The sequence below is a fragment of the Cherax quadricarinatus genome, chromosome 51 (genome assembly GCF_038502225.1).
Source record: "Cherax quadricarinatus isolate ZL_2023a chromosome 51, ASM3850222v1, whole genome shotgun sequence".
In the NCBI taxonomy this organism is placed as follows: domain Eukaryota; kingdom Metazoa; phylum Arthropoda; class Malacostraca; order Decapoda; family Parastacidae; genus Cherax; species Cherax quadricarinatus.
In genome coordinates this window covers 12,818,963-12,834,834 of record NC_091342.1, presented here as the reverse complement: position 1 = coordinate 12,834,834, position 15,872 = coordinate 12,818,963, and the positions used below count along the sequence as shown (strand labels likewise).

General features: G+C 39.3%; 1 protein-coding gene across 5 annotated transcripts in view; it reads left to right on the top strand.

Annotated features, from left to right (window-relative positions):
* The window catches only part of LOC128694644 (85/88 kDa calcium-independent phospholipase A2), a 133,122-nt gene that overhangs the window by 71,400 nt on the left and 45,850 nt on the right, over positions 1–15,872 (top strand). For all 5 annotated transcript variants that reach the window (XM_070095866.1, XM_070095865.1, XM_070095863.1 and 2 more), the window contains one exon: positions 99–295. In XM_070095866.1, the coding sequence (XP_069951967.1) occupies positions 99–295 (197 nt within the window). The remainder of the gene's footprint in view (positions 1–98; positions 296–15,872) is intronic.

Sequence of the window (15,872 nt, the reverse complement as noted above, 5' to 3'; positions counted from 1 at the left end):
TTTATTTACAGGACATTAAGAAAATACTACGAATAGTCAAGTTTCACGGGTGCCAAACATGCGAGTATCGTGGTCCTACTGTATTGTAATCTAAACAGATGGCAAGTAACAAATCGGAGTCGCCAGCAGCGCACTGGTAGAGTACTGTGCCTGGATGGGGGAGGAATCAAAGGGTTGGTCATGACACAAATGCTGTTTGTCATCCAAGAGATGCTTGGGAAACCCATTCAAGAGTGCTTTGACTGGATATCTGGTACCAGCACTGGTGGCTTCTTGGCTTTAATGCTTTGTTCAGGTAATAATTTAAAGGTTATCATGAATGTCATGCTTAATAGTTAGCCTTAATCTATATTGGCAATACTAGCATTGGGAAACTAAAAGATTACTCTTTTCCTCATTGGTGGTTCTGTGCTTTGGTACAAACAGCAATAGCACCACCACTTAATATTGTTCTAGATATCTCTATGTACACATTAATCCAGCAGCCAAGGAAGTGAATTTGGAATTGTTAGTTCAGTGAGTTTTTTTTTTAAATTTATTATCCTTATGTGTTCTTCATACAGTATTTTGCAAAATTAGTAGAAATACAAGATGGCCACCATGAAAGTGGGTATACAGTATATCATTTTTAACCATAACCTTTCTTCTAATGAGTTTTAGATGTTTTGGCTGTCTATATGATTTCCCATCCAGAATTCACTTTTGATTTTTGCAAATTTATCTGGAAGATTTTCCATGGCAAGAAATTAATTGATGAAGTTGCTACAGGAGTATTCCCCATTTACAGTTTGTAGGATCACTTGTTTATAAATTTAATTTGCCAGGATAAACATAAATGGGTTATAGCAGTTATAAAACATACCGTATAATACATGTATAAAAGTTACATCTCATTTTATTTTTGGAAAGCTGTACAGGACATACTACTTGTATAGCTACGTAATCTGAATTATCTACAGTGTGTGTTATATGTTTCTTATTATGGTTTTTCTTTGTTCTTAGAATTTGAGAAAGAGATGTCAAATATATTTTATGCTGCCTTGTTTCATTTAATCTGTTGGCATATTATATATAAATAACAAAAAAAGGCACAATACCGTGACTGGAACAATACACAAATAACCCGCACATAAAAGAGAGAAGCTTACGACGACGTTTCGGTCTGACTTGGACCATTGACAAAGTCACACTAACAGTTAGTGTGACTTTGTCAATGGTCCAAGTCGGACCGAAACGTCGTTGTAAGCTTCTCTCTCTTATGTGCGGGTTATTTGTGTATATTATATATGTTTTGACATAATTAGATTAGTGAGTGTTGCTGAGTATCTTTGGGGAATGAGTCTTAGACAATACAGTGGACCCCCGCATAACGATTACCTCCGAATGCGACCAATTATGTAAGTGTATTTATGTAAGTGCATTTGTATGTGTATGTTTGGGGGTCTGAAATGGACTAATCTACTTCACAATATTTCTTATGGGAACAAATTCGGTCAGTACTGGCACCTGAACATACTTCTTGAGTGAAAAAATATCGTTAACCGGGGGTCCACTGTATATAGTGTTGGAGTGGTTGGTACTTTTGTTTAATAAATGTATGAAAGAGGGGAAGGTACCTAGGGATTGGCAGAGAACATGTATAGTCCCTTTATATAAAGGGAAAGGGGACAAAAGAGATTGTAAAAATTATAGAGGAATAAGTTTACTGAGTATACCAGGAAAAGTATACGGTAGGGTTATAATTGAAAGAATTAGAGGTAAGACAGAATGTAGAATTGCGGATGAGCAAGGAGGCTTCAGAGTGGGTAGGGGATGTGTAGATCAAGTGTTTACATTGAAGCATATATGTGAACAGTATTTAGATAAAGGTAGGGAAGTTTTTATTGCATTTATGGATTTAGAAAAGGCATATGATAGAGTGGATAGAGGAGCAATGTGGCAGATGTTGCAAGTATATGGAATAGGTGGTAAGTTACTAAATGCTGTAAAGAGCTTTTATGAGGATAGTGAGGCTCAGGTTAGGGTATGTAGAAGAGAGGGAGAATACTTCCCGGTAAAAGTAGGTCTTAGACAGGGATGTGTAATGTCACCATGGTTGTTTAATATATTTATAGATGGGGTTGAAAAAGAAGTAAATGCTAGGGTGTTCGGGAGAGGGGTGGGATTAAATTATGGGGAATCAAATTCAGAATGGGAATTGACACAGTTACTTTTTGCTGATGATACTGTGCTTATGGGAGATTCTAAAGAAAAATTGCAAAGGTTAGTGGATGAGTTTGAGAATGTGTGTAAAGGTAGAAAGTTGAAAGTGAACTTAGAAAAGAGTAAGGTGATGAGGGTATCAAATGATTTAGATAAAGAAAAATTGGATATCAAATTGGGGAGGAGGAGTATGGAAGAAGTGAATGTTTTCAGATACTTGGGAGTTGATGTGTCGGCAGATGGATTTATGAAGGATGAGGTTAATCATAGAATTGATGAGGGAAAAAAGGTGAGTGGTGCGTTGATGTATATGTGGAGTCAAAAAACGTTATCTATGGAGGCAAAGAAGGGAATGTATGAAAGTATAGTAGTACCAACACTCTTATATGGATGTGAAGCTTGGGTGGTAAATGCAGCAGCGAGGAAACGGTTGGAGGCAGTGGAGATGTCCTGTCTAAGGGCAATGTGTGGTGTAAATATTATGCAGAAAATTCAGAGTGTGGAAATTAGGAGAAGGTGTGGAGTTAATAAAAGCATTAGTCAGAGGGCAGAAGAGGGGTTGTTGAGGTGGTTTGGTCATTTAGAGAGAATGGATGAAAGTAGAACGACATGGAAAGCATATAAATCTATAGGGGAAGGAAAGAGGGGTAGGGGTCGTCCTCAAAAGGGTTGGAAAGAGGGGGTAAAGGAGGTTTTGTGGGCGAGTTGCTTGGACTTCCAGCAAGCATGCATGAGCGTGTTAGATAGGAGTGAATGGAGACGAATGATACTTGGGACCTGACGATCTGTTGGAGTGTGAGCAGGGTAATATTTAGTGAAGGGATTCAGGGAAACCGGTTATTTTCATATAGTCGAACTTGAGTCCTGGAAATGGGAAGTACAATGCCTGTACTTTAAAGGAGGAGTTTGGGATATTGGCAGCTTGGAGGGATATGTTGTGTATCTTTATACGTATATGCTTCTAAGCTGTTGTATTCTGAGCACCTCTGCAAAAGCAGTGATAATGTGTGAGTGTGGTGAAAGTGTTGAATGATGATGAAAGTATTTTCCTTTTGGGGATTTTCTTTCTTTTTTGGGTCACCCTTCCTCAGTGGGAGACGACCGACTTGTTGAAAGAAAAAAAAAAATATATATAGTATATTATATACAGGAAGGCCCCACTTATACGGCTGGTTAGGTTCCAGGCTACCGCCGTAAAGCGGAAACCGCCGTAAAGTGGAACACCCTTTTTTTCCACTTACAAATGCATACAAACACTAGATAACAAGTTTACACTAACATATATTAAGTTAGCAATAGAACCAGGCATCAAAAAACAATAAAAAGTACAATACACACATAGTGCACTCATTACTTACCTTAAAATATTTATAGTCTTAATCTAGGGTGAGACAAGTAGTATTTATTGTAAGAAATCAAGTGTGGTATGTATGGTAGTCAGCCAGGCTACCATACCAGGCCACCCCACCCACACATACAATTCTATGATATTTAAGCATCCCAGAGCGATAAAATGTATATACAGTTCACTCATTACTTACCTTAAAATATAGGGTGAGATGAGTAGTATTTATTGTAAAAAATCAAGTGTGGTATGTATGGTAGTCAGCCGGGCTACCATACCAGGCCAACCCACCCACACATATATTCCATGATATTTAAGCATCCCAGAGCGATAAAATGTATATACAGTTCACTCATTACTTACCTTAAAATATTTGTAGTCTTAATGTAGGGTCAGGAGTAAGTAAATGAGATAAAACAAATAAATGAGAGAGAGAAAGAATGAGTGCATGAGAGAGGACAGGCGCAGAGTTATGTAAACAAACCAGGCGAGGGTAAGTTTTGTAAACGAAGTGTACACGTCTGGTTTGTGTACAAGTTACATTGTGTACAGGTTGTCTCTACATTGATACGGTAGAATAAATAAAGAAGAACACTCCCATTCTCATGTAACATCATTTTGAGAAGAAATGATGCTCTGAGTGAAGGCAATGGAAATAAGTCACTCTGACTTTATTGGGTTATCCTAGGTTCTCTACACATATGTTGTTATGTATGATAATCTATGTAACTGTATTTGTGTATACCTGAATAAACTTACTTACATACATACGAAAGGAATAATTTTCTACAGTTACCCCCAGTAACACATTTTCTCTTATGTTAGATTAGAGAAAATGTTATTCTTGGCATTACTTGTACAAGTTATCTGGCTACGACATCTCATATTTATGTTTATTTATTCTATTGTAGGGTGTATTTATCATCTTTTTATGTTATGTATCGTGTTTATTATATAATTTTGAAAAAATATCATGGATGGATTAATGAAAATGTGTATATTAACGTAATATACAACATTTAATAAGACTCTGTGATTATTATTATTATTATTAGCATTTCTAATATGGCGTCACTTGTGCAAGTCGTCTGCTACCACATCTCATATTTATGTTTATTTATTCTATTGTGGGGTGTATTTAACATCTTTTTATGTTATGTATCGTGTTTATTATATAATTTTTAAAAAATATCATAGATGGATTAATGAAAATGTGCATTTAACGTAATATACGACATTTAAATGAGACGATGATTATTATTATCATTACTAATATGACATCTGGAGACATAAGACACTCTTACTGATTTTAATGTGTACCTGCATGCCAGCCAGCACAGTATGTAAGTTTATTTAAGTACAGGTATACATAAGTATAATTATCAGAGTATATATAAAATATGAAATAACTTTTAAAAACATTTGAAATTTTGGAGTTTCCAGACAAAATGGAGAGACTTAGTGCTTACTGAGCTCACGAAGAATGTAAACAAACAAGGTGGGGCGCGGTGACCGTATTAGAAAGTCAGGTGGGGGGAGCCGTATAGCGAGTTTTGGTCATAATTTGAAATGACCGTATTAGCGGAACGCCGTAAAGTGAAACGCCGTAAAGCGGGGCCTTCCTGTATATATATATATATATATATTATATATATTATATATATATATTATATATATATATTATATATATATATATATATATATATTATATATATATATATATATATATATATATATATATAAGCGACTATTGGCAGAAAGGTGGGCTAGTGCAGAGATGAGTAGTGGGGGGGTTGAAGAGGGTTGGAATAGTTTTAAAAATGCAGTATTAGAATGTGGGGCAGAAGTTTGTGGTTATAGGAGGGTGGGGGCAGGAGGAAAGAGGAGTGATTGGTGGAATGATGAAGTAAAGGGTGTGATAAAAGAGAAAAAGGTAGCTTACGAGAGGTTTTTACAAAGCAGAAGTGTTATAAGAAGAGCAGAGTATATGGAGAGTAAAAGAAAGGTGAAGAGAGTGGTGAGAGAGTGCAAAAGGAGAGCAGATGAAAGAGTGGGAGAGGCACTGTCAAGAAATTTTTATGAAAATAAGAAAAAATTTTGGAGTGAGTTAAACAAGTTAAGAAAGCCTAGGGAAAGTACGGATTTGTCAGTTAAAAACAGAGTAGGGGAGTTAGTAGATGGGGAGAGGGAGGTATTAGGTAGATGGCGAGAATATTTTGAGGAACTTTTAAATGTTAAGGAAGAAAGGGAGGCGGTAATTTCATGCACTGGCCAGGGAGGTATACCATCTTTTAGGAGTGAAGAAGAGCAGAATGTAAGTGTGGTGGAGGTACGTGAGGCATTACGTAGAATGAAAGGGGGTAAAGCAGCTGGAACTGATGGGATCATGACAGAAATGTTAAAAGCAGGGGGGGATATAGTGTTGGAGTGGTTGGTACTTTTGTTTAATAAATGTATGAAAGAGGGGAAGGTACCTAGGGATTGGCGGAGAGCATGTATAGTCCCTTTATATAAAGGGAAAGGGGACAAAAGAGATTGTAAAAATTATAGAGGAATAAGTTTACTGAGTATACCAGGAAAAGTATACGGTAGGGTTATAATTGAAAGAATTAGAGGTAAGACAGAATGTAGAATTGCGGACGAGCAAGGAGGCTTCAGAGTGGGTAGGGGATGTGTAGATCAAGTGTTTACATTGAAACATATATGTGAACAGTATTTAGATAAAGGTAGGGAAGTTTTTATTGCATTTATGGATTTAGAAAAGGCATATGATAGAGTGGATAGAGGAGCAATGTGGCAGATGTTGCAAGTATATGGAATAGGTGGTAAGTTACTAAATGCTGTAAAGAGCTTTTATGAGGATAGTGAGGCTCAGGTTAGGGTGTGTAGAAGAGAGGGAGAATACTTCTCGGTAAAAGTAGGTCTTAGACAGGGATGTGTAATGTCACCATGGTTGTTTAATATATTTATAGATGGGGTTGTAAAAGAAGTAAATGCTAGGGTGTTCGGGAGAGGGGTGGGATTAAATTATGGGGAATCAAATTCAAAATGGGAATTGACACAGTTACTTTTTGCTGATGATACTGTGCTTATGGGAGATTCTAAAGAAAAATTACAAAGGTTAGTGGATGAGTTTGAGAATGTGTGTAAAGGTAGAAAGTTGAAAGTGAACATAGAAAAGAGTAAGGTGATGAGGGTATCAAATGATTTAGATAAAGAAAAATTGGATATCAAATTGGGGAGGAGGAGTATGGAAGAAGTGAATGTTTTCAGATACTTGGGAGTTGACGTGTCGGCGGATGGATTTATGAAGGATGAGGTTAATCATAGAATTGATGAGGGAAAAAAGGTGAGTGGTGCGTTGAGGTATATGTGGAGTCAAAAAACGTTATCTATGGAGGCAAAGAAGGGAATGTATGAAAGTATAGTAGTACCAACACTCTTATATGGATGTGAAGCTTGGGTGGTAAATGCAGCAGCGAGGAGACGGTTGGAGGCAGTGGAGATGTCCTGTCTAAGGGCAATGTGTGGTGTAAATATTATGCAGAAAATTCGGAGTGTGGAAATTAGGAGAAGGTGTGGAGTTAATAAAAGCATTAGTCAGAGGGCAGAAGAGGGGTTGTTGAGGTGGTTTGGTCATTTAGAGAGAATGGATCAAAGTAGAATGACATGGAAAGCATATAAATCTATAGGGGAAGGAAAGAGGGGTAGGGGTCGTCCTCGAAAGGGTTGGAAAGAGGGGGTAAAGGAGGTTTTGTGGGTGAGGGGCTTGGACTTCCAGCAAGCGTGCGTGAGCGTGTTAGATAGGAGTGAATGGAGACAAATGATACTTGGGACCTGACGATCTGTTGGAGTGTGAGCAGGGTAATATTTAGTGAAGGGATTCAGGGAAACCGGTTATTTTCATATAGTCGGACTTGAGTCCTGGAAATGGGAAGTACAATGCCTGCACTTTAAAGGAGGGGTTTGGGATATTGGCAGTTTGGAGGGATATGTTGTGTATCTCTATACATATATGCTTCTAAACTGTTGTATTCTGAGCACCTCTGCAAAAGCAGTGATAATGTGTGAGTGTGGTGAAAGTGTTGAATGATGATGAAAGTATTTTCTTTTTGGGGATTTTCTTAATTTTTTTTTTGGATCACCCTGCCTTGGTGGGAGACGGCCGACTTGCTGAAAAAAAAAAAAAAAAAAAAATATATATATATATATATATATATATATATATATATATATATATATATATATATATATATATATATATATATATATATATACGTATATATATATATATATATATATATATATATATATATATATATATATACGTATTATATATATATATATAATATATATATATATATATATATATATATATATATATATATATATATATATATATATATACGTATTATATATATATATATATATATATATATATATATATATATATATATATATATGTACGTATTATATATATATATATATATATATATATATATATATATATATATATATATATATATATATATATATATATATATATATATACGTATTATATATATATATATATATATATATATATATATATATATATATATATATATATATATATATACGTATTATATATATATATATATATATATATATATATATATATATATATATATATATATATATATATATATATATATATATATATATATATATATATACGTATTATATATATATATATATATATATATACGTATTATATATATATATATACTTATTATATATATATATATATATATATATATATATATATATATATACGTATTATATATATATATATACGTATTATATATATATATATATATATATATATATATATATATATATATATATATATTATATATATATATATATATATATATATATATATATATATATATATATATATATATATATATATATATATATATATATATATATATATTTTTTCAACAAGTCGGCCGTCTCCCACCGAGGCAGGACCCCCGCTTAACGATCACCTCCCAATGCGACCAATTATGTAAGTGTATTTATGTAAGTGCATTTGTACGTGTATGTTTGGGGGTCTGAAATGGACTAATCTACTTCAAAATATTCCTTATGGGAACAAATTCGGTCAGTACTGGCACCTGAACATACTTCTGGAATGAAAAAATATCGTTAAACGGGGGTCCACTGTATATATATATATATATATATATTTATATATATATTATATTACTGTAGTGTAAAGCACCCTTCTGGCAAGACAGTGATGGAGTGAATGATGGTGAAAGTTTTTCTTTTTCGGGCCACCCTGCCTTGGTGGGAATCGGCCAGTGTGATAAAATATATATATATATATATATATATATTTATATATATATATATATATATATATATATATATATATATATATATATATATGTTAAGTGAATGTATAGGAGCCTTTGAACCAAGTGAGAGAGTAATTGTGGTAGGGGACCTGAATGCTAAAGTAGGAGAAACTTTTAGAGAGGGTGTGGTAGGTAAGTTTGGGGTGCCAGGTGTAAATGATAATGGGAGCCCTTTGATTGAACTTTGTATAGAAAGGGGTTTAGTTATAGGTAATACATATTTTAAGAAAAAGAGGATAAATAAGTATACAAGATATGATGTAGGGCGAAATGACAGTAGTTTGTTGGATTATGTATTGGTAGATAAAAGACTGTTGAGTAGACTTCAGGATGTACATGTTTATAGAGGGGCCACAGATATATCAGATCACTTTCTAGTTGTAGCTACACTGAGAGTAAAAGGTAGATGGGATACAAGGAGAATAGAAGCATCAGGGAAGAGAGAGGTGAAGGTTTATAAACTAAAAGAGGAGGCAGTTAGGGTAAGATATAAACAGCTATTGGAGGATAGATGGGCTAATGAGAGCATAGGCAATGGAGTCGAAGAGGTATGGGGTAGGTTTAAAAATGTAGTGTTAGAGTGTTCAGCAGAAGTTTGTGGTTACAGGAAAGTGGGTGCGGGAGGGAAGAGGAGCGATTGGTGGAATGATGATGTAAAGAGAGTAGTAAGGGAGAAAAAGTTAGCATATGAGAAGTTTTTACAAAGTAGAAGTGATGCAAGGAGGGAAGAGTATATGGAGAAAAAGAGAGAGGTTAAGAGAGTGGTGAAGCAATGTAAAAAGAGAGCAAATGAGAGAGTGGGTGAGATGTTATCAACAAATTTTGTTGAAAATAAGAAAAAGTTTTGGAGTGAGATTAACAAGTTAAGAAAGCCTAGAGAACAAATGGATTTTTCAGTTAAAAATAGGAGAGGAGAGTTATTAAATGGAGAGTTAGAGGTATTGGGAAGATGGAGGGAATATTTTGAGGAATTGTTAAATGTTGATGAAGATAGGGAAGCTGTGATTTCGTGTATAGGGCAAGGAGGAACAACATCTTGTAGGAGTGAGGAAGAGCCAGTTGTGAGTGTGGGGGAAGTTCGTGAGGCAGTAGGTAAAATGAAAGGGGGTAAGGCAGCCGGGATTGATGGGATAAAGATAGAAATGTTAAAAGCAGGTGGGGATATAGTTTTGGAGTGGTTGGTGCAATTATTTAATAAATGTATGGAAGAGGGTAAGGTACCTAGGGATTGGCAGAGAGCATGCATAGTTCCTTTGTATAAAGGCAAAGGGGATAAAAGAGAGTGCAAAAATTGTAGGGGGATAAGTCTGTTGAGTATACCTGGCAAAGTGTATGGTAGAGTTATTATTGAAAGAATTAAGAGTAAGACGGAGAATAGGATAGCAGATGAACAAGGAGGCTTTAGGAAAGGTAGGGGGTGTGTGGACCAGGTGTTTACAGTGAAACATATAAGTGAACAGTATTTAGATAAGGCTAAAGAGGTCTTTGTGGCATTTATGGATTTGGAAAAGGCATATGACAGGGTGGATAGGGGGGCAATGTGGCAGATGTTGCAGGTGTATGGTGTAGGAGGTAGGTTACTGAAAGCAGTGAAGAGTTTTTACGAGGATAGTGAGGCTCAAGTTAGAGTATGTAGGAAAGAGGGAAATTATTTCCCAGTAAAAGTAGGCCTTAGACAAGGATGTGTGATGTCACCGTGGTTGTTTAATATATTTATAGATGGGGTTGTAAGAGAAGTAAATGCGAGGGTCTTGGCAAGAGGCGTGGAGTTAAAAGATAAAGAATCACACACAAAGTGGGAGTTGTCACAGTTGCTCTTTGCTGATGACACTGTGCTCTTGGGAGATTCTGAAGAGAAGTTGCAGAGATTGGTGGATGAATTTGGTAGGGTGTGCAAAAGAAGAAAATTGAAAGTGAATACAGGAAAGAGTAATGTTATGAGGATAAAAAGATTAGGTGATGAAAGATTGGATATCAGATTGGAGGGAGAGAGTATGGAGGAGGTGAATGTATTCAGATATTTGGGAGTGGACGTGTCAGCGGATGGGTCTATGAAAGATGAGGTGAATCATAGAATTGATGAGGGGAAAAGGGTGAGTGGTGCACTTAGGAGTCTGTGGAGACAAAGAACTTTGTCCTTGGAGGCAAAGAGGGGAATGTATGAGAGTATAGTTTTACCAACGCTCTTATATGGGTGTGAAGCATGGGTGATGAATGTTGCAGCGAGGAGAAGGCTGGAGGCAGTGGAGATGTCATGTCTGAGAGCAATGTGTGGTGTGAATATAATGCAGAGAATTCGTAGTTTGGAAGTTAGGAGGAGGTGCGGGATTACCAAAACTGTTGTCCAGAGGGCTGAGGAAGGGTTGTTGAGGTGGTTCAGACATGTGGAGAGAATGGAGCGAAACAGAATAACTTCAAGAGTGTATCAGTCTGTAGTGGAAGGAAGGCGGGGTAGGGGTCGGCCTAGGAAAGGTTGGAGGGAGGGGGTAAAGGAGGTTTTGTGTGCAAGGGGCTTGGACTTCCAGCAGGCATGCGTGAGCGTGTTTGATAGGAGTGAATGGAGACAAATGGTTTTTAATACTTGACGTGCTGTTGGAGTGTGAGCAAAGTAACATTTATGAAGGGGTTCAGGGAAACCGGCAGGCCGGACTTGAGTCCTGGAGATGGGAAGTACAGTGCCTGCACTCTGAAGGAGGGGTGTTAATGTTGCAGTTTAAAAACTGTAGTGTAAAGCACCCTTCTGGCAAGACAGTGTGTTATTGCTGTTCTTGCTGTTTAACAGCGGTTTGGTGCCGATGAAGGTAGCGTAGGTAGCAATGATACGGCCGTGGACTAGTTTGGCTTTAATTGGATAGGAGTGAGTACACAATGGGCAGTGTGAGGGAGTGACCGCGAGCCAGTCCGTGGAGGGGAAGCACTTGTGTCTCTCAAGTCGGTCGGCCTAGGAGTGAGAGCAGTTGGGCTGAGCCTCCCACTGACCTGGGTGAGCCTACAGAGGGCAGCACCTAAATGCAGCGAAATATGAACTAGTCAGAGCAGGCGGCTAGGCCGTGTGTTCTGACAGTACAGGCTGTCTACATTTGCTCGGCCACGCACCTCGCGTCGTCCCGATGCGACAATACTGGTGAGCCCGCAGGTATAAAGGAATTACTTACACTAGCTACCCCAGAAAGGGACTGGCTTTCGCTCACTTGTAAATCAAAAGGGACATAAAAATGCAACAGGCAAAAAAAAACTCTTCCATCCAGGGGAAGAGAAAACTGGTTTGCCGGTGCTGATTCATTGGGGAGAGTGTCCGGAGACGTCAGCACTGGAACTAAAATCTTGTATATACAGGTTGTCCGCAGGGCTGAACATCAGTTGACCACTCGTCTACTAACGTTGTTGCACCCTCACATCTGCAAACAATGACTGACAGTAGCATTTCCTAAGGTGTGACATGTGACTCAGAGGGCAGCACTGCCCTGACCGTAATACAGGCTCTTTTTTTTTTTATATAAAAACACTGGGTGCACATACCTACAATAATACTACATCCATGGAATTTATTACATTCTGGGTACCCTTCTAAAAGTATTTACATAATTACATGATGTTGTCCACCCTGACTCCATTATCGATTAGCTATACAATGTGTGTGCATTTATACCCATTTCTGCAAGCAAACAATTAGCATAACTAGCATAGGAGTTGGACAAGTCAGTAGGTACATCAATGTCACAGAAATGTACTGTTGTTCTGGGTCGCAGGCCATAAGTATGGAGCCTTACTGGGCCGTCTTCCATACCAGTAGTAGTGGGAGAAGGGATAGACGGGTTGTCCCTAGCATTAGTCTGATTGTGGCGTTGCAACGCACGCGCCTCCAGCTCTGCTTCAGCCTGCATATGGTCCACATACTTCATGTGATGAAGGTGGGTTTCCTTGATAGTTCCCGTACCTATCTCCCTCACCTCGAACTTATTGCCACAGAGCTGTCGTAGGACACGGTAAGGACCCACAAACTTTGGGACAAGTTTGTGCATACTTGGGGTCTGCACTGGGTTGAGCAACATAACTTTGCAACCTGGTTCCACTTTGCTTTCCTTGGTGCGGGCATTGCGCTCAGACGTGAACCTATCAGTAGCTTTCATAAGGTTCTCTTGTACCCGCTGGAAGACAAGCTGCGTTGTCCTCATCTTTACTACACTGGGGTTATCAGTGTCGTAAGTAGGTCTAGGTGGAGCAAACAGAATTTCATATGGTAAGTGCTTGTCATAGCCATACAAAGCAAAATGAGGTGTCTCACCGATCGAGCTGTTGAGGGAGGAATTTAATGTACACTGAACATCTGGGATAGCCTCATCCCATGTAGTACAACTTGGGTTAACAGTTACTCTGAGCACCTCCAGGACTTTGCGATTTGTACGTTCAGCAAGACCATTACTCGCAGGGTGGCGTGGAGCTACTGGCGCTTGGTGAATGTTGAATCTGGAGCAAGGATCCTGCATTATGCCATTTATAAACTCAGACCCATTGTCTGACAGAAGGACACATGGGCAAGTATGACGAAGGACAACATGCTCACGGAAAGCACTAGCGACCGTTTCGGCGGTTTTATCAGGAATGGGTACTAATTCACTGTACCTGTACCGCGTCAAGTTATCTACCATTACAAGCAGGTGCTTATTTCCCTTCTCCGAGGTCGAGAAGTTCGTCAACAGGTCGACAGAAGTTCTTTCCCAGGGCTCCTTTGTAATGGGATACTTTAGAATGGGGTTAGGACCTGTAATGGTACCCTTGTGCTGTAGGCAAACAACACACTGGTGTACATGCTTGGCAATGTCCGCTGCCATCTTAGGCCAGAAATATTTCATTCGTGCCTGTTTGATACTGCGGTCCTTTCCTGGGTGCGCTACACCTGGGACATCGTGGATCAACCTAAGAGTAGCTGGTATCATGGACTCTGGTATCACCAGTTGGTATATGGTTCTGCCGGGGTCCACCAGCTGTGCAACACGGCACAGTACTCCTTGGTTGACCACTAAATCCTTCAGTGGAATGGGAGACTTGACCTGTAAGTCAATGTCCTCCTTGGTCAGGAAACGAAGGACTGGAGACCACACAGGGTCCTGTCGTTGGGCTCTGTCGAGATCCTCAACAGAGAACGAGTTGCTGACACTCACGAATGCTATATGCCTCGACAGGGCATCAGCTACAGCATTTTGCTTGCCTGGGACATAGCAAATTTCAGGGTTGTAGTCATTGAACGTGAGCGACCACCGAGCATGCTTTCCCGAGAGGTTCTTATTCGCAAAAAGGGCCAATAAGGGTAAATGATCTGTGTAAATCTTGATAGGATAATGATAGATGATATCCCGAAAATGACTCAGGGCCCATACAATGGCTAAAGCTTCTAGCTCTGTCACTGAATAATTGACTTCCGCTTTAGTAAGGACACGGCTAGCATAGGCAATAGGCTGTTGCTTACCATTAGATTCCTGTGACAAGACTGCACCGATGCCAACTTTGCTGGCATCAGTCGTCAAGGTAAATGCCTTGGTGAAATCAGGGAATCTAAGGGTTGGGGCTGATGTTAACTTGTTCTTAAGAATGACAAAAGCTCGTTCCTGATCACACGTCCACTCAAAAGGGGCATCCTTCTTGAGTAAGCGTGTCAAGGGTGCAGCAGTGGTGGAGAAACCTGCGATAAAGGTGCGGTAGAAACCCGCCAGGCCTATGAAGGACCGGACTGCATCCGCCGTCATGGGTCTGGGGAATTTCTGCACGGCCGAGATTTTAGACTCGTCCGTCTTTATGCCATTCTGAGTCACTACGTGACCCAGAAATTTTATTTCCTTCCGGAGGAAATGACATTTGGAGAGCTTTACCTTAAGGTTTGCCTGAGCTAGCCTGTCCAATACCCTGTCAAATTTCTCAAGATGTGACGGGACATCTTGCGACATGACTATGAGATCATCCAGGTAGACCATGAGCGTGCCACCTAGGAGGGTACGGAAAATTGTTGTCATCAAACGACTAAACGTGATTGGGCTTCCGCGCAAGCCGAAGGGCATCCTCCTGAACTGGTAATGACCAGTTGGCGTAGAGAAAGCTGTCAACTCTCTGCTCTCATCATCAAGGGGGATCTGCCAGAACCCTTGAAGAAGATCAAGAGTTGAAAAGACCTTATTATCGCCGATGTTCTGCAACAGGTCGTTCAGAACTGGCAACGGAAAGCGGTCTGGGATCGTACATGCATTCAGTTTCCTGTAATCGATAACAGGGCGTCAGGTTCCGTCCTTCTTGGGGACCAGAATAAGGGGAGCATTCCATGGGGAAGTGGACTCCTCAATAACTCCATCACGGAGCATCCGCGTAATGAGTTCTTCGGCAAAGACTCTTTGCGCATGTGGCAGGCAATACGCAGGTACGTAAATGGGTTTAGTACCTTTGTCAAGTGGAATACGGTGAGAGATCAGTGGGGTCAAACCCATTGACTCACCATCTAGTGCGACTGCAGAACGTGCACGATTGAGAACCTGGAGAAGTTTTGGGACCTCTTCAGGATAGTTTGTCAAAGCTAGATCATCTTCCTGCACTGGCCGGGTGTTGGAAGAGACAGCAGCAGACTCGCCTGGGAGAACTGCACTCACAAGGAAGTCAGCTGGGGCTTCACCCTCCACTCTCACCGGGAGAGGGAATCTGACAAGGTCGACAAGTGAGGTATTCTTCCGCAGCATTAGGTGCTGCCCTCTGTAGGCTCACCCAGGTCAGTGGGAGGCTCAGCCCAACTGCTCTCACTCCTAGGCCGACCGACTTGAGAGACACAAGTGCTTCTCCTCCACGGACTGGCTCGCGGTCACTCCCTCACACTGCCCGTTGTGTACTCACTCCTATCCAATTAAAGCCAAACTAGTCCACGGCCGTATCATTGCTAC